The sequence below is a fragment of the Carettochelys insculpta genome, chromosome 5 (assembly GCF_033958435.1).
Source record: "Carettochelys insculpta isolate YL-2023 chromosome 5, ASM3395843v1, whole genome shotgun sequence".
Lineage (NCBI taxonomy): Eukaryota > Metazoa > Chordata > Testudines > Carettochelyidae > Carettochelys > Carettochelys insculpta.
Genome location: NC_134141.1, coordinates 106057931 through 106080038, shown reverse-complemented (window position 1 = coordinate 106080038; position 22108 = coordinate 106057931). Strand labels below are relative to the sequence as shown.

The window sequence follows — 22108 nt, the reverse complement described above, 5'->3', positions numbered from 1 at the left end:
AAAAACCTGCAATAGGCAATTAGGTAACACCCAGTCCACAGGAGAAGTTAGAGATAGGTGCTTGCCCTGCAGCCTGATACGGTCTCTTCCAAACATTCTCTAGCCTTAGCCACAACCTGAGTAGTTTTCCCATCCTTCAGCTAACATGGGCTGTGTGTTAACCGTCTCAACCCTGGAGCTTCGGGAGTCCCTCAAGTGACTTTTTTGGGTACCTGAAGAGTTAATAACGCCCCGAGACAAATCTGACGGCTTTGCAATCCCACTAACCCACCTCCCCCAAAGCAGCCACGAGGATCCCGCTGCGAAGCCTTGGGTGCCCGAACAGCAAACGTGTGTCTGTTGCGGGGTGTGGAGGCCCCTGTATGATTCCCAAGTCGGGGTCTGGACCAGCTGCCAGGCCACATTTCCACTCCAGCGGGCACAGAGCCGCTCCCCTGACGTTGTACCCGCCCCGCCCCCGGCAGCTCTCTCCGCCTCTCGCCTTCCGAGCCAGCAGGAGGAGGTGGCCTAGTCGCTTTATGAGCGGCGCGCTCCTTCCGGCTGGCGCCCCTCCCCCCCCCCGGCGTCGAGCCGGCTCCTCGGGGGCCGCGCGCCGCGATGAAGTGTCACTACGAGGTGCTGGGGCTGGCGCGTGACGCCTCCGACGAGGAGCTGAAGCGGGCGTACCGGCGGCTGGCGCTGCGCTGGCACCCAGGTACTCGGGGCTCCGGGCCACCAGGCCGGGCTGGGCCTCCCCGTGGGTGGGTAGGCGGGTACAGCCGCTCCACGCTCGGAGGGGGTAGGCGGGCCTTTGTGGGGGCTCTGCGGGCCAGCGCCAGCCCTAGCCCGGCTGCCGCGTCCCAGCGGGCACCGCTCAGGCTGTGGGGCGAGGCGCCGGCCGGCGTTGCGATGCCCTCTCACCGGTATTTCTCCTGCTTCGGTGGCCAGTCTCGTTCCCCGCCTTGCCTGCTGCGCCCGCCCGTACGCGAGAAGCCGTAGAGGCGAGGGTGGGGCGGACACGGGCTTCCGCCTGTGCTTCAAAGTGCCAGTCTCGTCCTGCAGGGCCCCCTCGCTCCTCAGGGGACCTGCCTGGCGGACAAGTGGCATCAAGAATCACAGAGTGTAAGGCGGGAAGGAACCCCCAGAGCTGGTCTGATGTCCCGTATATCCCATCCCATCCCATCGCCCCCACGCCAGTTGGTCTGAAGTCCTGTATCTCTCCGGCCACCACCAGACCCCTGTGTGGTAACTTCAGCAATTTAACCACAGTGATGCAGCCTCCAGGGGACCAAACTCTTACCCTCCATGGGCAGAGAATAAGAGGGTCTAGGATCCACTAGTGTCCAAAGTCTCTGCGAAAACAGGGACTTAACGGCAAGTGAAGGCCCAATCTCCCCACAGTCACTGCCAGCCTGACCTGCGGAACTCTTCCTTCCAAACATAGGATGACTTTTTGACATTTTTTTTTGTATTTTTCCTGTTCGGTTTGTGCTCTCTGTGTCACTTTACTCCGTTATTCTTCTGTATCTGAATGGATATGCTAACTCGCAACAGGGAAGAGTGCACTTTCTTTCTTTTTAAATAGAAATTTTTATTCTGAAACTTCAGAAGTTAGCAGAAGACTCAGGTGTAGTACCTAAAAATGTTTTGTAATTCTGAGTGAGGTCAACATTATTCTTTTAATGCTCTCTTTACATGCAGCAGTATCCCTTTTAAGTTATGCTTAAAATTTAATATTCTTTCTTCAGACTTGTTCTTAACAGGCTGTTAATTTGAAGGAAGGAGAAAAATTAGCGTAAGATGAAACTAGATCAGCAGTCATATTTTAGTCAGTGTTCTGGTGTAAAGAACACAGCCACTGTGGGCCTTGAGTTGCCTTTCTGAATTGACTTTTTACTTCATTTGTCTTATTTTCCTAAATAATTACATTATGACGTGAGTGCCAGCTGTCATCTGTTCTTTGTTAAATTCTAATTAATTTTATTGCAGACAAAAATCTAGAAAATGCCGATGAAGCAGCTGAACAGTTCAGATTAATCCAAGCGGCATATGATGTACTGAGTGATCCTCAAGAAAGAGCATGGTAAGTAACATTTGTCTGACAGTGGGGCAGAAAAGATATTCTAACAGAGTCTGATTCTTCATTCTTTTTTAAAGCATGGATTTTTATTGGCGGACTGGATTGAAACTTCAGAGTGTAACAGCTAGTTAAGAGATTTCTCCTATCAAAGAGGATATTAAGAACTATTAGGTTAACAAGAAGTCCTGTGGCACCTTATAGACTAACAGATATTTTGGAGCATAAGCTTTCATGGGCCAACACCTCCTCCAGGTCTTTGCTGATGAAAGCTTATGCTCCAAAATATCTGTTAGTCTGTAAGGTGCCACAGGACTTCTTGTTGTTCTCAAAGATACAGAATAACATGGCTATCTCTCTGATAACTATTAGGATGTGGATTACAGCCACAAAATGTTACTTGTGTTCTTGTAACAAAAGACACCTGAAATTTCCTTTTAAAAATCATGTTCCTTGATTGGTGTTTTTTGGGGGGGGGGGCGGGGGGGGAAGGTTTTCAGTGGCTTTTGCGTCTTGTCTCGCAACTATGAGTGCCTCAGGTTTATATAGTAAACTTTCATATCTGGCAGTCCTGAGACTGGGAGGTTCCCAGATATTCAAATATTCTGGATAACAGAGAAGTATACCTAGCAATGCATAACACTAACGAAAAACAAGATTAGATATTAAAAAACAAAAATGTATACAGAGTAATTCATTTATCAACAATAAGAGTATTGTACGGTCTAAACTTACTGTATTTATTTGTATGTACTTTCCCTATACTGTACTTAGGGAGAATGTAACTAAAATTTACTGATGGTTAAAATGCCAGTTATTTGAGTGTTCTGGACAATAGAATGCCAGAGATAAAAGCGTTTACTGTAGTTGTATTATTCCATACCTTCCTTCCACATCCCTACACCTCCCACCCCCATAACAGGGAGTTACTTGTTTCATACTTCAGCTACTTTCTGAGGAAGCATACTGTAGCTTTTTCACTTACTAACTAAATAAATGAATGGCAGATATACCAGCATAGGAGGCGGGAGGGCTTGAAGAATGTGGTTTTTAGATATCTGTAGAATTGGAGTCATTTTTGGAATCCTTAAGAAACCTCTTATTCAAATACATTAGATGATCTTTTGGGAGAAGTTTGCAGTTTGTAAGTATTCTATGAACAACTTGAAGAAGCACACTACTGTACCTTAGGTTTTCATCTCAATGGGTCTCTTAAGTTATATGTGTTCTTGATGCTATTTTCTGCTAGGTATGATAACCACAGGGAAGCTCTGCTGAAAGGAGGGGTTGATGGAGAGTATCAAGATGATAGTTTGGATCTGCTGCACTACTTCACCGTTAGCTGTTATTCTGGATATGGGGATGATGAAGAGGTAATGAATTGACTCTCTAAAGACACAACTTAAAACTTCTAAAAAAAATGGAATTAAATTGGTGCATTGATGCACTATTCTTAAAATTGATTGTAGGTAAAGTACAGTAAAACCCTGATTATCCAACACAATAGGACCAATGGTTGGATAACCTAAAATGTCAGGATAAGCAGAGGGTTGGGTGTGGAGGAGCACAGGGGGAAAATGGGGGGGGCTGCCTGGGCCCCTGCTGCAGCGTGGGTGGTAGGCTTCCTGGTGTGGGCTGCCACAGGGACTGCTGGGTGTAACAGGTTGGCTCCCCAGGGTAGATGCCGGCTCCCCAGCACAGGCTGCCATGGCCTGGCTCCTGGGGTTAGCACTAGAGCAGCACTCCCCTCCTCAAAGCTGGCCCCTGGAGCACTGCCTCTGCCCTCACAAGCACCTCTATGCTCCCAGTGGCTCTGGCCCCGGCCCTTGCTGCCTCGTCATGCTCTTGCCATCTGTCCTGCCACACTTCACACTGGAGATAAGTAGCTCAGGCTCTGGCCTGTGCTGCCATGCCAAGTGGGTGTGGGGGCAGCATCTGGCTCCCTGTGCTCTGGCCACCTGTCTTCCCACCCTCTCACAGGGGTTGTGCAGCCCGCAGTGGCTCAGTCCCCAGGTTGTGCTGCTGTGGGGGGGGTTGGCATGCAGTGTGGGTGGGGTGGAAGGAGCACTATCCTCATCCCCCCCCCCCCTCCCTCCTGCCCATGTGTGGCTGTTGCTGAGCAGCCCTGGCACCTCTGAAGCCCATGCCCACAGAGGGATGGGGAGCAGCAGATGCAGCAGCCTCATCTCTGCTCCCCACCTGTCCCAGCACCTAGCCTACAATACAAACTGGGAGCCAGAGAGGAATAAGCCTCTCTTCCCTGAGAGGAGCAAGTTTATCACCTTCTTACCCTGCATTAACTCTGATCTTTAGAACATGATTTTAAGTACAGATATAGAATTGACTGTTATTCATATATTTATTTTGCAGTGATTATGGTAACCAGTGTACTGTTGGCAGGCATCTCTCATGCCACCCTTTGGTATATTTAGTGTGCATACATGTGTGCTGGGGAGCTCTGTAAAGCTCTATGCACCTTCTCTGCCATTGGGCACCAAGGGATTTCCTGAGTCACAATGATTTTGTATTTTTAAAAAATTGGAAGGGCTCTTGAAGCCTGGCACAATCAGTTGATTCTGGAATACAAAATCTTTATTTTGACTCTATCTGCTATTGTTGAAGTTTAAACAATGATCTTTCTCTGAAGTTGATCTTAACTCTTTAGTTGCAATTGTATACAATTCAGTGACAGTCGTGTGTATTTCAGGGGTTCTTTGCAGTCTATCGTCAAGTTTTTGAAAATATTGCAAAAGAAGAGATGGAATATATATCTCAGGAAGATACTGAAGAATTTCCTTCTTTCGGATACTCTCAAAGTGACTATGATAAGGTAAGATATATAATGTTTGAAAGTCTAAATAATTATATTACTCTGTAATATTACTAGGACTTGAGGCTTAATTTATCACCCACTGAAATCAAAGGAAAGACTATATCTGATACTGGGTTGAATTTGGCTTAATATGTATATACAGCCTACCCTGCTCAATTAAAAGCTGTTATTTAATGTCTTGCGTATACTTAAACATTTCACCACTTTCCCCACATTGATATTGTGTCAAAACCCCTCCTGTAGATGCAATTATACAAGTATAAAGGTATTTATATCGGTATACTTGATTACAGCTAAGTAAAGCAAAATAGAATATACTATCATAAATTACCATATACTGGCATAACTGTTTTGATTTTAAAAAAAAATCACACTCAGTAAAAATCATGGAGGGAATCCTCAAGGAATCCATTTTGAAGCACTTGGAAGAGGGGAAAGTGATCAGGAGTAGTCAACATGGATTCACCAAGACCAAGTCTTCCTGACCAACCTGATTGCCTTCTCTGACAGGGTAACTGGCTCTGTGGATATGGAGAAGGCAGTGGATGTGCTATACTTTGATGTTAGCAAAGCTTTTGATACAGTGTCCCACAGAATTTTTGCCAGTAAGTTAAAGAAATATGGCTTGGATAAATGGATTGTAAGGTGGATAGAAGGCTGGTTAGATCATCAAGCTTAATGGGTAGTGATCAATGGCTCAGTGTCTGGTTGGCAATTGGTATGAAGCAGGGTCCACAAAGAGTCGGTCCTGTGGCTGATTTTGTTCAACATCTTTGTTAATTACCTGAATGAGGGGATGGACTGCACCTCAGCAAGTTTGTATATGACACTAAGGTGTAGGGAGAGGCAGATACACTGGAGAGTAGGGATAGGGTCTAGATTGACCTAGACAACTGCAAGGATTGGGGAAAAAAGAAATGGAGGATTAACAAGGACAAGTGTAGAGTCCTGCACTTAAGGCACAAGAATCCTAAACACTCGTACAGGTTGGGGACCAACTGGCTAAGCAGCAGGTCTGCAGAAAAGGACCTGGGCATTACAGTGATTGGGAAGCTGGACATGAGTCAACAATGTGCCAAGATGGCAAACAGCATATCGGTATGCATTAGTAGGAGCATTGCCAGCAGATCTAGGTCATGTTTTCTAGACCTTTAATCATTTTTGTTACTCTTCTCTGGACCTTTACTGAAATGTGGTGCCCAGAACAGGACATGGTGTTCCAGTGGAGAGTAGAACTAAAGAATTACTACTTATATCTTGTTTGCAGTGCTCCTGTTGAGATGTCACAGAATGTTTGTTTGCCTTTTTTTTTTTTTTTTTTTTTTTTTTTGCAGCAGTGTCCCACTCTTGGTTCATATTTAGTTCGTGGTCCATTGTGACCCTGGATTCCTTATCTGCAGTGTTCCTTCCTAGACAGTTATTTCCCCTTTTTATGTTTTGAAACTGATTTGTTTCTTCCCAAATGCAATACTTTGCATTGGTTCTTATTGAACGTCATCCTGTTTATCTCAGACCATTTCTACAGGTTGTCCAGATCACTCTGAACAATAATTCTATCTTACAAAGCACTTGCAACCCTTCCCACTTTTGGTATCTTCCCACTTTGGTACTCTCTATCCCATTATCTAAATTACTGATGAAGCTATTGAACAGAACCTGTCCCAAAACTGGTCTCTATGAAAGCTCATTCCTCATACCCTTCTAGCATGACTGTAAACCATTGATAAGTACTCTCTGGAAATGGTTGGCCAACCATCTATGCACTTACCATTTTATGGAACCCTGAGATCTCCCATGAAGTTGGGCCTTCATCATCCTGATGCTGAAAGGCATTCTGGTCCAACTGGGCTGGAGAGATGTAACCGGATGGCATGCTGCTTTCAGCAGTTTTGACTAAAGCTGGAGTCAACCTTTCTCTCACTCTCTCCCTTTTTTACCTTTTCTCCTCTTTCCAGTCCTGCCAACCAGGGAGGTGGGTGGGGGAGAAGGGAGTAATTGCCCTGGGGCCCAGCAATTCAGAGGGGCCTGAGGCTCCCAGCTGTGGCTGCTGCTAGTGTGTGGCAGTAGCTGGAGCCACAGGCACTTCAAGTAGTCACTGGAGCACTGCTCTGTGTGGCTCTGACAGCTGGAGGATATCCAGTACCAAGGGCTGATGCTCAGGGCTGGCAGTCCCACTCTGCCCCTTCCAACTGAGGCCCTGTCCCTTCTGGGGCACTGAGACAGACCCACATATGCTCCTCCTCCAGGGGCCTGAGGAATCTGTCAGCCTCTCTGCCTCTTTCCTATTTTTCTTAATGCCCATTTTATAAGGGTTGGACTTAGGTGTGGTCTTGGCCACCTTTCTCAGCACTGCTGGGAACTGTTGCCAGAGAGGTCTGTTGAAAGCAATGTTTTGAACAGCCCAAAGCTGTTATGAGTTTGGTAGGTCTCAGAGTGGCTAATAAGACCATTTGCTCAGGTCTGTTTATCGATCAGCAAACTTGCAAGTGAAAATCAGCACCTGAAGCAGAAGCTGTATTTTTTTAATTTGTTGTTCGTTTTTATTCCTCTCTATGCCTTTCCTCTTAAAGAAGGAAACAGCATTGGTCTTCCAACAGCAGCAACAATTCGAGACCATTTAAACTAACTTCTTCTTGCTGCCAATGTAAAGAGTAATGAATACTATGTGAGACTGTCTAGTTGGGTTTCTTCTGGTAAATAACTCTCTCTATAGAGGGGAAAAAAAGGAATATGAGCTATTGCCACAATAAAAGGCTTAGTAATTTTCATTTCAGATGCTTCAGCTTTTGCTTTTTTCCATTATGTTAATGGTTTAAAAGATTCTTTTTAACGGCAGTTGTTCCAGTGGGAGTTGTCAAGGGTATCTTGACAGGAAAACTTGGCTGATACTTGACTAGTTAATATTGTAACCTCTGTTGGGCCAAAGTCCTACTTTCCTAATGACACCACAGGAAAATTGCAGCTTTTTTTAGTTAACTTGGCATGAATTTGGCTTCAGTAAAATTTTAAGCCTTTTTCCACTTAGTAAATAATATCTTGGATTTCTCCAAAGTATTCGATTTAGGACTACATAATATGTTGATTTAAAATCTCACTGTTAGTTCTGTAGGTGTGCATTAGATGGATTAAAAATTGACTCACTAATAGATCTCAGAATGTAGTTGCTAATAGGGAGGTAGCAGTGAGTGGTTCTGTTTTCTGGCAAAGTCCTTCAAAGATTGGTTTTTGGCTCAGTGATATTCAGTATTTTTAATCAATTGATGTAAATATGTAATTGGTTAGATATGCAGGTGACATAGTTTGGTCGGCTACTAAGTAGTGATGAGGACAGATGGCTGTTTCTGAGTCATCTGAATCGCCTGGCTAAATGGTCACTGTCAAACAAAATACATTCTAGTACAGCTAAATGCAAGATAACACACCATGGCGCAAGAGTGCAGTTTATACCAACAGGCTGGTAGACCTCCTTGGACAGCAGTCACTCAGAAATGATGTGGCTAAAAGGGCTAGTGTGATCCTTGGATGTATAAAAGTAGGAATATTATGCAGAAATAAGGGAGTAACCTTACTTTTCTATACCGTGGTGGTAAGGCTGGTACTGGGGTACTATGTCCTATTCTGGTGTCTTGTGGTTAAGAATGGAGACAGTTCAAAGGAGAAGCACAATAATGATCTAGAGTTTGGAAGGGCAGGGTGGTGGTGGGAAGCCTTGTAGTATGAAGCTTAAGAAACTCAATTTGTTCAGGTTGTTGAAGAGAAGGTGAGATGACTTGATTGCTGTGCATAGATATTTTTACACACACACACAAAAGATCTGATGGGTGGGGGCACTTTTCAACAGGTGTGAAAAAATCCAGTGGATAGAAGTTGAAGGTAAATCTTGCCTTGGATTTAGATGCAATTTTTTTTTCTGCCAGTGGAACTGTTTACCCTAGGAGGTGGTGGATTCAGCATCATTTGGAGTCTTAAAATTACATTAGATAGCAATCTAAAAGACATGCTTTGATCCAGCTCTTGATTTAAAAAAAAAAAAATCTCCGCATTGTTTATCTAAGAAGTCAAATGAGATCATTATGGAGGTATCTTCTGGCTTTGAAGTCTGTATAGTTAAGAAAATCTAAATAGTCTTTGGTTGCTTTTGTTCAATATGATGTCTTACAACTTTTGCCAATTCCCTTTTTTCAATAGGTAGTCCATCATTTTTATGCTTACTGGCAGAGTTTCTGTACTCAAAAGAACTTTGCTTGGAAAGAAGAGTATGATACACGGCAGGCCTCAAACCGCTGGGAGAAACGAGCTATGGAAAAAGAGAACAAGAAAACTAGAGACAAAGCAAGAAAGGAGAGGAATGAATTGGTTCGTCAGTTGGTGGCTTTTATTCGTAAAAGAGATAAAAGAGTACAGGCACACAGAAAACTCATAGAAGAACAGAATGCAGAAAAGGCAAGGAAAGCAGAGGAGCTCCGGAGGCAGCAGAAACTCAAACAAGCGAAGTACGTAAATATTGAAGGAAGTTTTTGTTTTTTTTTTTTTTTTAAAATTGAGCAATAATCATAGGAGATTCATATTGCGTCCTGTTTTATCACCAGCAGCTTACATTGGACTAAATGTTGGGATTTCTAACTTTTGTCCTTAAGTCTGAGATTTGACGACTGAGCTATTCGTGGCAGAAGCAGGCTTTCTTGTGAGAAGTGAAATAAGTGTTGTTGCCAAAGTCTTCAGTGCCAGATAATCCACAAGACAGAGGAGATGGCAGGTTGGCAGAAGGCTGTTGAGGTGGTGGGTGTTCCTTTTACCGTATTAAAGGGATCTGTCATTTCTTTATCACAGGTGACAGTCTGTATCCCTCATGGCATTGTGATTAAAAGCCTTTTTTTCCATCTGTTTGGTTTATGTTTGCAACTGTTTCCCTTGGTTTTGGACCTTAGCTGTGTGACTTGTGCCTTTTCAGTAATCTAGTCCACAATTCATTGGGTGTTGCATAGGCCTATATTTTTGCCTACTTCACAGCTATATTTCCCAATTGCTTGGTAGTGGTTTTTTTGACAAGCTTACTAGCTAGATTACCATCATGCCAAGAATATCGTGTGATATAAACTTCATACCCCCAAATTATTTCCTAAACTTTGAGTACACTTTATAACATGGTAAATTTTTGCTGAGGAAACAAAGTACAGTAGACCACCAACTTATGCTCTTGCAACCTTCACGTAAGTCAAATTTCCCAGGCAACTTGGGGGAACCAGGAAGCTGACAAGGGCACCAACCCTGGTCAGTTTCCAGGCTCCAGCAAGTGGAGGGGAGCCAGGGCCCAACCAGCATCCTGGCTCCCCTCAGCTTGCAGAGCTGGGAAGCGGACCAGTGTAGCTGCCCTTGTCAGCTTCTCTGCTCCTGTCAGTGGTGGCAGCTGAGCCTGACTCTCTTCTCTCAATGACAGCAGCACAGTCAGCTGCTGCCCCTACAGCTGTTGGGAAAACTGACCAGTGCAGCAGTGCTGGTCAGTTTTCCCACTCCTCTGATTGGTGGGGAGCTGGTGCGAGGCGCCGGCTCCCCACCACTCAGTCGCGTTAACCTGAGATACTCGCAACCCAAGTGTGCGTATCTTGGGGGGCCTACTGTGCAGAACTGAAAAACCATTGATTTAAGAGGATTCTTGCTTCTTTGGTAATCACATCCCTCTGAAGGTGAGGCATTTGTTAGCCCAATGAGGATTCCTGTCAGCTCAGGATGTCTACATATTAACTAAAATTTTTGATATTCATTTTCAAAGAGAGGAACAAACTTGCATAAAGCCAAGCTGTTACACTGCTAGAAGGTAAACTTTTGGGAAACATGAACAAGCCTTTTTGTCTTTCCTTCCCCACTCTCTTACCACGTGTTGCCTTTTGCTCCCTACAGGTCAGAAGGAACTCCTCTCCCTAGGCTAAGTGCAATCCATTTTGTTCATATTTCAGAGCAGTGTGCTGTGATTGTCCCACTGTAAACATAAAATATATTCTTGGCACAAAGCATTACTGATCTGGAAAGTGGAGGAGGTTTAACCACTTTTTCTTTCCAAATACATAGTCTGACTTTCATTGGTTTGGGATGTTTTTATTAAAGCGGATTTTTTAATCCTGTCGTATTTTTACTGTGGGCATAGTGCTTTGAAAACTGAATGCAAGAGACAATGGGAGTGAAGATCTGAATAACTGAAGTATTACTGTTGAGGAATAATTGTACAGTGGTTACACAAATCAGACATTCACAACCTACTGCTCAGTTTTCCAAGTCCTGCCAAGAAATGGTAGTTACTAGTTTTTGTTGTATTTGGTTGAGACAAGACAAGAAGAGGGTTTCCTTCTTTTTAAATAAGTCAGGACCCAGTAATGTTCCTTAATTAAAATACTGTTACCATTAAATTCTCTGAAATAGAAGTTCTTTGTTCTTGTTTTTTTTTCCTGTTTTAAAGGCTTGGTGAGCAATATAAAGAGCAGAGCTGGATAACGATGTCTGATTTAGAGAGAGAACTGCAGCAGATGGAAGCACAGTATGAAAAGGAATTTGGAGATGGATCTGATGACGAAGAGGAAAGAGAGGAACAGGAGCCAAGAGAAGGAATAGATGGTAAGAGACTGTTAATGTATTTTTGATTTGATGCCTACAAAAAGACCTTGCAATTGTTCCATATTTGTGTATACATACCCATACGGCTGCATTCAGATCTCAATATTTAAGTGTGGATTCCCTGCTGGTGTACACCATTCACTTAGAATGAGACATTTGAGGAAGACACTTAATCCCATAGGGTTCTGTTCTCTTTTGGAACACTTATTTTCATATTGATAATACATGTTCATTTGTAGTTGTGTGGAGAAAGAACAGATTTCTGTAGCACAAGAGTCTGCATAGTTAGTACACGTTGAATCTCTCGTCTGGCACCCTCACAACATCACCACTGTTTCTGAACCAGAGAATTTGCCCAACAATGGAAGTCAATATTGTCTAGCAGTATTACTAATGCTTCCACTGCTTGCTGAGCTTTTAGAATACATTTAGAGGTCAGTTAGAGCTAAATAATAGCATAGAACACTGAGAACCAGGACTGGTGCCTGTAAAACTTTATGGGACTGAGAGATCTGGACATTTGGCTAACTGAAATTGTGTTGGTCCACAGAGGTTGCTTGATCTGAGAGTGTTGGACTAGGGAAGTTCCACTTTTAATCCTAAAGGGCTTGAATGGGCATTGTTGCAAGTATGTTATGACTTTAATTACTCAGTATCTCCTAAGATTCATTCAGCCAGTTTCTTTACTGCTCTCTTTTCAGATAAATTGAGTGATGAAACTGAAGATGTTGAATTTTATGATGACTTGTACTGCCCTGCTTGTGACAAAACCTTAAAGACTGAGAAAGCGTAAGTTATTTTTTCCTCTTTGAAAAACATGGACTTTCAGATTAACCTGTTATCTGGGCACTCAAGTCCCATTAAAATCAGTCTGTTGTAATAGCATTTGGCATCCACATGCTTTAATCTCTGAAAGGCTGAGCCAAAAACTCTTTTTTTATTCAAGTTGTGTTTTCAGAATAGAAAATTCCAGTATGAACACTGAAAGGAATTAAACATTTGTCATTGATCAGAGACCTTGGAAAAAAATTTGCTTAAATTTACATATACAGTAGCAATTTCTCATGACTCATAGCTTCTAGTAATTATATACTGCTCTTCATAGAATGAAGAATCATGAGAAGTCAAAGAAGCACCGAGAAATGGTAGCACTGTTACGGCAACAGCTAGAGGAGGAGGAGGAGGAATTTTCTGTATCTACAGATGACAAAAATGCAGTGCATACCAAAGAAGATGAAGAAATAGAAGAAACGCCCAAACAAAAGTACCTTAAAATCTATGGCTTACACTTACTGTAACATTTTTATCATCATTAGGCAACATAATAGAGACATCTATGAGAAAAGGGGCCCTGGCGCAGATATATGATCACATCAGGACTTGTTGTACACATCTGCACTTAATTATGCTGCATAAGTTGTTAAAATACTATCTGTTTACACCAAAATCCTGATTAAAAAGTAGATTTTTTTTTTTTAAATGCTGTCTGTGGAATAAATTTATTGTAGGCTTTCCATTACTTTACTTTGTCATTAAATTTGCTTTCTATAAAGTGAGAAATAAGATGTTACTATTTGTGTATATATACAGCATTTTCTGCCAGGCACGATGTCTAGCCTAGAAAACTTGTTTGATTTTCGTTAATCTGAAGCTAGTTTATACAGCATATAGCATATTTTAAAAAAGTACAGGTTGAACCTCTCTAGTCTAGAACACTCTCATCCAGCAGCATCCATAATCTGGCATGATTTTAGTTAGCCATAGGACCACTTATAATGGGTGTGGTCAGATTTCCCATGGTCACATAAAATTTGTTTACAGCCAGCAGTCCCGGTTCTCAGTGTTCTCTGCTGTTATTTAGCTGTAATTTAACTCTATATGTCTTCTAAGAGCCTAGTAAGTAACGAAAGTGTTGGTAATGTGCTAGCTAAACAATACTGACTTCCCGTAGTCTGGTAAATTCTCTTATCTAGTGCTGGATGAGAGAGGTTCAGCCTATAATGTGTTTATGATTAAGCTGGTTTCTGAATGACTAAAGTTTAATCTCCATTCACGAAGGATCAGATTTTTCAGATTGTTTCAGCAAAACATCTACGGAGATGTCATTAAATACTATAAACAGCATACACAATAGCAATTTTCACTGGAGGACACTGAGTGGGAGGTGAGGTTGAGAAATGATTTCTTGTTGCATTTGTGAGGAAAAATGAGATCAGAACCATTATCACTTAAAGGCTGGGTCTACACTTGCCCCCAACTTCGAAGGGGGCATGTTAATCAGGGAGATGGGAGATTACTAATGAAGTGCTGTGGTGAATACGTGGCAACTTTTGAGGAGTAAAGGCACTTTGAAGTAGCGTGGGCATTTCGAAGTGCTAGCATGCATGTAGCCACAGGCATTTCAAAGTTTGACACTTCAGAGTTGCCGTGGGGGGTCGGGGGGATTAACCTAATGAAGTGCTGAGTATTCACTGCAGCACTTCATTAGTCTCCCATTTCTCTGATTAACCTGCCCCCTTCAAAGTTGGGGGCAAGTGTAGACAAGCCCAAAATGTAGCACAGAATTACTGGTTTTTACTTAAAAAAAAAAAAAATTATTGAACTCCTGCTGTGTTACCTTTACAGAATTTCCAAGAAGAAGAAAAAGAAACATAAAATGACAATGGTATGGCATTTCTACAAGCTCTTTCTGTGGAGGTATTGAAAATCTAAGAAAACTGAGAGTCTTGGGTAGCTATTTCTGTGGTCTTCTGACCTCGCTGTCTCAGAAAACAGAAGAAACTAGGAAAAGATGTTACATCAATTGGTTATCTGTAATCAGTTTTTCTCAATGAGCCCATTGTTTTCAAAGCCTCTGTGAATCCCTATTTGTGTTAACTTTGTACTTGCATAACCCCCCATTGTTGTTTTATCTGAGCACTTGACAATCTCTGGTGCATTTATCCCATGTGAGGTAGAGCAGCACTGTTAGCTGTACTTGCCAGACAGCATTTCTGTGCCTCATTTTTGAAGTGGATTGCTCAGCATTACAAAGTAAGTCTGTCAGTGCAGGGGACTGACCTAAAATCTCCTAGTGTAATGCCCTAACCAGTGGACCATCCTTTCTCTGAGTGGGTTGCTGGCTTCCATTAGGGAAACTGTTGCAGGTGTGTTTTTCAGAAAATCATCACTCAACTCTGACAGTACAGCCAATTCTTGTCCAATATGTAATTATCTTTTTGTTTGAGAGTGGCAGCTCAATGCCAGAGGTATAGCTAGACATGACTTGGTGCTAATCCACTGGCCTTAGGAAATGCATAGTACTGTGTACTAACCTTGCCAGCAGCACTTAAACCCAATAATCTCTACTGGTCTTTCCACGTCTGTTCAGATTAGTAAGGCTCTCTTGTAGCTCTAGTTTACTTGCAATCTTAGTAAGTTATTTTGAGTGTACTGAAGTAGGTAATGTACTGATTCTCCTTCTCCCATCTCCTGCAAAACACATTCCTCCATCACAATTCTCATTAGCTACATCTATGCTAGTCCCTTTCTTTTGGGAGGGGCATGGTAATGAGGGAATTTGGAAGATGCTAGTGAAGCACTGCCATGAATATGCAGCGCCTCATTTAGCAGAGGGGCGGCTGCAAACGATTTGAAAGTACCGCTTTCAGAATGCACGCCACCCGTGTAGACGGGGGTGGGGGGGCGGGGCTTTTGAAAGGACCTGCCAAACTTCAAAAGCCACTTCTTCACCTCATTAGTATCTTCCGAGCTCCCTCATTATCATGCCCCTTCTGAAAGGAAGGGGCTAGTGGAGACATAACTATTGTGTAGAAGGGTGAGAAAATTCAGATCAGATCTCCTTGACCTTTGCCAGTCTGGGTAACAGTTGCTGTGCTTTGGCTGAAACTTTCCAGAAATAAACACCTGGCATGGAAAATTTTAGCCCAGACGTTTAAGTTAGACAGTCATATGCAACTGAAAAGAAGATCTTTTAATGGGCAGTGTTTTGTGTAACATTAATAATGGACCTCATAGGGTCACCTAATAAAAAAATAAAATAAGCTGTTTCAATCTACAAATCATTCCATCTTACCTGCTCTGTGTCTTAAGGGTTATGAGGTCTTGCAAAGTCTGAACTGTGATTCTTAGACCTTTGATGAAGACTCTTTGGCTCTCCATCACAGGCTGATTACTTTTTAAAAAGCCAGAGCCAAAACTTCTGTTCTCTTCATCTCACTGTATCTCCCATAAAACATGAATACAAATGTAGACAAACCAGACTTTATTATGGCAAATTGTTTAACTAGTAAAGCTGCAATTACTTTGTCAATTAATTAGATGTGAACATATTATTTTGGAGCAATAAACATACACTTCTTCTTTGCACAGATGTATGAAGACTCTTTAAACAGCAAAATTGCAGATGATGCTACAGTTGAACAAAAAGATGACTGTGTGTACTGGGAGGACAGTATAACAGAAGAAATGGAAAATATTGGCCAAAGAAATACTACTTCTGAAAAAGCAAGTATTGTTGCAGAAGCTGTAAATCAATCTGAACCAAAAAGTGAAGCAAAAAGGTAATAGCATTACTTTTATGAGAACACACAATATACAACAATTATGTTGTTACATACTTTGTTTAAAACACAGACTATTAAAGGTCTGAATTTCCTCATGCCACTGTAAACTAAAGGGTACTCCATTGAAATTGAATTATGTCAGCTTTCTTCTAATATAAGTTAGAATTGGTTCCTAAATTGGCATTAGCTGTAGACTGCAAATTAATAAACAGCCAATATCCAGACCACTTGCTAGCAAATATGGTAATCTTTTAAATGTTGCTATGTTTTGCTGTTAACAGTTGGATTTTATAATGTTTTTACAGGGGAGATTCCCAGGGATGTAAATGGGAACTAAGCACTGGTGTTTGTGTCTTCAAAAATTAATTCTTTTAACTTGGTAGCAACAATTTCTCTGTCTCTGGGCATTAATTAAAGCTATTCTTCATAGTATTCAAAATGTCACCACAATAATGCAGTCACTCTGTGTTTCTGGACTACTGTATCCCTATCAGAAATCTGGTACGTCTTCACACCCTCAAGTTTCATCTCACTTAAAAGCCATGTGCTTATAAGGCTGGACATAAAAACACAAGTCACACAGCAACACTATTACTGAAAAGTTGTTGACTCAGCTTGCTCAACTAGAATATAAATAGTATACTTAAATTTCAGTGTATACCAGAGAGCTGTATAAACAAACTATTACCTGCAATTTTAGTTTGTACTGATTTTTGCTGGTGCTTTTTTACATAATCTGATTTGTAAAGTGAGACAGATATCTAGATGAATTGACATACTCCCTGGAAGACTTCTGCACACCCCCATGTTACCTCAGTTGAGAACCACTGCAATTTTGTTTATTATAAAGTACTAATTTTTGATTTTTCCCCTGTAAAATTATAACTCTGGTTTTGGTCTTAGTTTTTGGCTAGAGCAAGTTGTAAATGTTTAAAAAAACAAGATGAGTGGGGAAAAAAGTTGTAGATCGGACATTGCTACATTTCAAATAGTAACTTGCATGCAATATTACATCAGTAGGAACTAGTATATATAATATAATGGCGGTACTGGGTTCAACTGTCTCCATATTCTGTCTTCTGATAATGGCCAGTGCCAGTTACTTCAGAGGGAATCAGTGGAACAGGACAGTTTTTGAAATATCAATTTCCTACGATCCAGTACTTAGAAATACCCCAAGCATGGGTTTCATCCCTGATAATCTTGGCTAATAGCCACTGATGGACCTACGTTACCTTAATTTTAACACAAGTATATTTTTGTCCATCTCTTGGCAACAGGTTTCACTCTTGACTGTTCTATGTGAAGTTCTACTTTTTGTTTTTAAATCTGCTTATTAACAATATTAGGTTAATCATGGGCTCTTGTGTTATGTGATAGAGGTAAATAAAACCGCCATATTCATTTTCTCTACACTATTGATTTTTGTAGATCTGTTATATCCTGCTTTGTCTCTTTCCAAGTTAAACCATCCCAGTTCTCTTAATTGGTCCTCCATATGGAAGTTGTTCCATACCTCTAAGCATTTGTTTCTGTTTTCTGTACTCTTTCCTCTGCTTCTAATATAGTAATCAAGGTTGACAAATCAGAAAAATTATGATCAAGGTGAGCAAATCAAGAGCAGAGGGACAGAAGGAGTGGAGGGGGAGTCAAGAATTAGATATAGCAAAGTAGGTAAGAGTCATAATGACACAGATAATTGCCAGCGTGGTTCAACCCATGTGTTAATGTGTAGAATTTGAATATAAAAGAGAGTTCAACAGCCTCTCTTTCCAAACGGCTGTTAAAATTCCTTTACAGTAAAACAGAGACTTTCAGGCCATTAATAGAATGGCCCACTCCATTGAATTGCTGGCTGACAGGTTTGTGAATCAGGAGTGTTTTTATGTCCGTTTTATGCCCATTAATTCTTTGTCTAAGAGTTTGAAGTCTGTCCAATGTACAAAGGATGTGGGCATTGTTGCCACATGATGGCATATATGATGTTAGTTGAGGAACATGAGAATGATTTGCTCTGATTTGCTCACCTTGATCATAATTCTGATTTGTCAATTTTCATTACTATGTTTGGTTCTGTGCCTTAAATATTGAGTCTGTTCTGGTATGGCTATGATCTGAAGAAGTGGGTCTGTCCCACGAAAGCTCATCACCTAACGAATTATTTTGTTAGTCTTTAAAGTGCTACTGGACTGCTTGCTTGTTTTGGTAGTATATAGAGTAGCAGGACCTCTGTTACTATTCATACTATTGAATGTGTGGGAGTAGTGGCCTTATAGACATATATCTCTAGCAGTCTGTTTCCTAACCGGGCTGTTTTTTTGACTGTCACTGCACACTGATGTTTTAAGAGAATTATCCATAATGTCTCCCTCTAAAGTCTGAGTGTTTATTGGCTAATTCAGACACCATTATTTTATACGTATGGCTGGGTTTATGGTTTCCAAAATGCATTACTTTGCAGAACTTCATCTGCCGTTTTATCCCCCCCATGTAGAGAGATCCCTTTGTAAATTTTCCCATTCAGACTTAACAATCTTGACTAACTCTGTATCATTTTCAAATTTTGCCACTTCATTGTTCAACCCCTTTTCTGGATTATTTATTAACATGCTGAACAGCATTATTTCAGTACAGATCCTTGGATCTGCTGTTTACCTCTTCACTGTAAAAACTGGCCCTTTTTTCCTACTTATTGTTTCCTGTCCTTTAATCATTTACTGATCTGTGAGCAGACCCTTTCTTCTTATCCTATGACTGCTTATTTTGCTTAAGAGACTTTTTGCTTTTTGTCAAGATACTACACAATTGAGCGCTACTTTTGCCAGTTCTCATGACTGAGTATTGTACAGGCAATTACATGGAGAATTTTATTCAAACAGTTTAGCAGCAGGAAGATATTCCTGTGAAATTACATTCAAAATTATGTACTAAGTATTGTAGAGTCTTTACATCACTTACTGTCCGGCGATGAGGAAATGATTTGCATGATGTAACTGACACTTCACTTGCCTTAAATTTTCACTGCACAGGAAAGTTGTGTATATATATCCTCTACGATAGTGTTCCCTTTGCAAAAACTCACATTGGTCCAACCAAAACACTCAAAAAAAACTTAAGTCTGCTGTGCAGGCTACTTCCAGATGTTTTTTAGAATTTTTAAATTGATAATAGAATTATAATGAGGTAAAGTACATTTTACTCTCCCCCCCGCCCCTGGTTCTCAAACAGTTGAACCAGTTTTGCTCAGAACTTGTCTCTGCATGTAATAAATGTTGCTTTTAGACAAATGCCAAGCACAGAATATATATTTCAGTCCCCATCCCCAGGCAAATGTTTCAGAACATTACAATGGTCTGAAATGTGTAAGAATGGGCAAGAGTTATGCACTTCTTAGTCAACCCCTCAAAGTAGTGCATCACAGATGCAAAAGGTATCTCATTAAACAAAAATTGATGAACTGGGAACTGAATTTGGGAATGTGCCTAAACACTAGTCTGTGCAAAATAATTTAAACTCCCTACCACTCCATAGTACCAGATGTAAAGCTACACAGTTAACAAATGTTTCCCTTCATTTCTGCGTTTAATACAGAGAGAGTTGAATATTTCATTTCAGCCGTGTTATTATTCCATTGTTCTCCTTTTAGCTTTTCTTTGTCCTTTTTAACTTGTTTTAAATATCGGCCCACTTAAGTCCCAGTCCAGTACACATTTAAATCAGTGGGATTAAAGTGATTTAGTAATTTGAAACTATTAAATCTGATGAGTATTCAAAGAAAAACTTGGTTCTGTGTGATTAAAAGTAAACTGAAATTTTAAATTCTTTTCAGCATCCCTAATCCCAAAGGAAAGCGAACCAAGGATACAAAAAAATCTAAGGTAACTTCAGATCTTCACAATAAGGTATGTGGAAAGCATTTAACATGACAGCTTCTCAATGGCTGGTAAACAATACAATGCCTTAAAAAATAACACTTTTGGTCTGGTAGTTTTCCTGCTCCCAATACTTTTTCTACTGTTACAGGCAAAAGCAGCTTTCTGTGGGATCCACAAGACACTTCCTGTTTTATGAAGGTTTAAAAAAAGTATTGTTTCTGGAAAGCTAAATGTTGCACCTTTAATCTTGGACAGTCTTCTACAGACATCGAAACTTAAATCTAACTTTTGCCCTCTTGGTTCTCTAGCGGTCAAATGAAGGAAAAAGGGGGGAGGGGCAAAAAAAAAAGAGCTCTTGCCACATACTTGTGTGGTACAAGAACACTGGTATCCCAACATAGTTAGCCTACTAGGTGGTGTTGCAATTTAATTCAAAATAATGGCCTGGCTCTAGCCTTAAAATGGTAGGCTGTGAGGCCGTAGATGGGGGGGGGGGGGAGGGGGAGGGGGCAGCTGCTCCAGAGCCCAGCAGTTTGTGTTAGAATGCCAACTGGTATATTTTGGACACCCCAACTCTGCTTTGTCTGAGGCCCTACCCCTTCTGGAGCTGAGCGCTCTCTCATCTGGTCATTTCTCTCTACAGCCCTGGTAAGCTGTTTATGAAACTTGCAGTAGTACATAGAGGCCTTTAACCAGGTTGGAGCCCTATCATGTTTGTACATCGACTAACGTAGTGATAACAGCTCAGACATGGCCATGGATGTAGACTTGGATGAGTTTGTAAATTTGGAAGGATTAGATTTTAACTTGGTAACTGTTGCTGATAATCTTCTGTCACCCATCTTTAAACAATCTTTTCTGCTTAGCACAATTATGTAATATGAAAGAACTTTAAAATACAATCTATTGGTATTTTGTTTTAAAAGATGAGAACCCAGGGGGAAAAAATGCACAGTTTTGTTTTAGGGGTTCTGTGTTTCTCGCAAAGCCCTAATTCATGGGAGATCCTTTTTTTGGCATTTACTGGGGAGTGCTAAATGGAGCTTATTTAACATAAAACAGCTTTCAAATGTTCTAAAAGAGTTGGCGTTGACATTTTCCTGAATGATGCTCACTATCCCACTTTAGAGGTTAGCTGTTTGTTAAAAATGCCAGTAAAACAATGCAATATTGTTAGATTGTTTCCACAGTATCTACTAACATGAAATATTATATATTTTTTTCTCCAATCAGAATGAAGATGTTCCTATTCGCTGTGCAACCTGCAGTTGTGAATTTCAGTCACGGAATAAACTGTTTGAACACTTAAAGGTCACAGGCCATGCAAAAGTAATGCAAGCACCAGCTGTAAACAGTGCTGGGAACAGCAGAAGCAAAAAAGAGAAACGTAAAAACAGATAGAACATCTGGATCACTTTTAAACTGAACAAATGCATAGCTGAAACAAGTAAAAACCCAAAGCCAGGAATTCTACAATCCAAATTTAAATTGCTGCAGGCTCAACAGCTGCTTCCCACTTTAAGTGTGGCAAAACACTGATACTGCACAATCTGACACTTACTTTTTTTTTTAAAAAAAGAAAAAATCATTAAAGACTGAATTTCATCTTGCCCTTCCAGGGGCTTTAAATTCTCTTGAAAAAGTTCTAAAAATAGGTTGTCCAAGTGTACAGTGGGAGAAAATAAATTATTTTAACACTTAGTTTGCTCTTTATTTTAATGCTCATCTACTATGTGTAGGATGGACAGAGTAGTCTGCTATTGGCAGGTGTTCAAATGCAAACACCTACCACACAAATCTAAGCCTTAAGAGCAGAGGTTCTGAATGAAATAATATAGCCAAAAGGGTAAAGGGAAGTATGATACACGTTGTTGTACCAAAATTCATTCACATTTGTAAACTTTAAGTACACCTGTCAGCAGCTTTACAGTGATTAGGGGCAGGGAGGGGGAGAGGATACCTTCTGAGATCTTTGCTGAGGAGAAAAGGGGCACATAACTTGTAGCCCACAGACTGGGTATAGAGCAAAGATGGAGCACTAAAGGAGAAAAGATCACTGCTGAGGGTGAGCAGGAGTAGGGATCAGAACCCAGTGTTATCTGTTTTTTACATATCTTTCCATCTACTAAAGACAAGTATGAATTTATTTCTACAATTTTTCTTCACTGAGGGG

At 41.1% G+C, this 22108-nt stretch overlaps 1 protein-coding gene across 4 annotated transcripts; it reads left to right on the top strand.

Annotated features, from left to right (window-relative positions):
• The first annotated feature begins 502 nt into the window (after nucleotides 1-502).
• Nucleotides 503-21636, top strand: DNAJC21 (DnaJ heat shock protein family (Hsp40) member C21). Of its 4 annotated transcripts, XM_074995684.1 has the most exons (13): nucleotides 503-694; nucleotides 1969-2062; nucleotides 3306-3429; nucleotides 4764-4886; nucleotides 9078-9382; nucleotides 11341-11495; nucleotides 12197-12284; nucleotides 12601-12759; nucleotides 14121-14160; nucleotides 15867-16057; nucleotides 19890-19962; nucleotides 20084-20133; nucleotides 21169-21280. In XM_074995684.1, the coding sequence occupies exons 1-12, from the start codon at nucleotides 598-600 to the stop codon at nucleotides 20129-20131; spliced, it is 1497 nt and encodes a 498-aa protein (XP_074851785.1). In that variant the 5' UTR covers nucleotides 503-597; the 3' UTR covers nucleotides 20132-20133; nucleotides 21169-21280. The 4 variants fall into 4 exon arrangements, 3 of the variants coding, with proteins under 3 accessions (XP_074851785.1, XP_074851784.1, XP_074851786.1); XR_012645794.1 differs by lacking the exon at nucleotides 20084-20133 and having other exon boundaries at nucleotides 15867-16001; nucleotides 21169-21211; XM_074995683.1 differs by lacking the exon at nucleotides 20084-20133 and having other exon boundaries at nucleotides 21169-21636.
• Nucleotides 21637-22108: the final 472 nt, after the last annotated feature.

Excerpts from the sequence above, each read along its gene's own strand:
- DNAJC21 (XM_074995683.1), top strand. The coding sequence starts at position 598 with ATGAAGTGTCACTACGAGGTGCTGGGGCTGGCGCGTGACGCCTCCGAC. Across the intron at positions 12,760-14,120 it reads GAAGAAACGCCCAAACAAAA|AATTTCCAAGAAGAAGAAAA; the intron begins GTACCTTAAAAT and ends TTACCTTTACAG. Across the intron at positions 16,058-19,889 it reads CCAAAAAGTGAAGCAAAAAG|CATCCCTAATCCCAAAGGAA; the intron begins GTAATAGCATTA and ends AATTCTTTTCAG.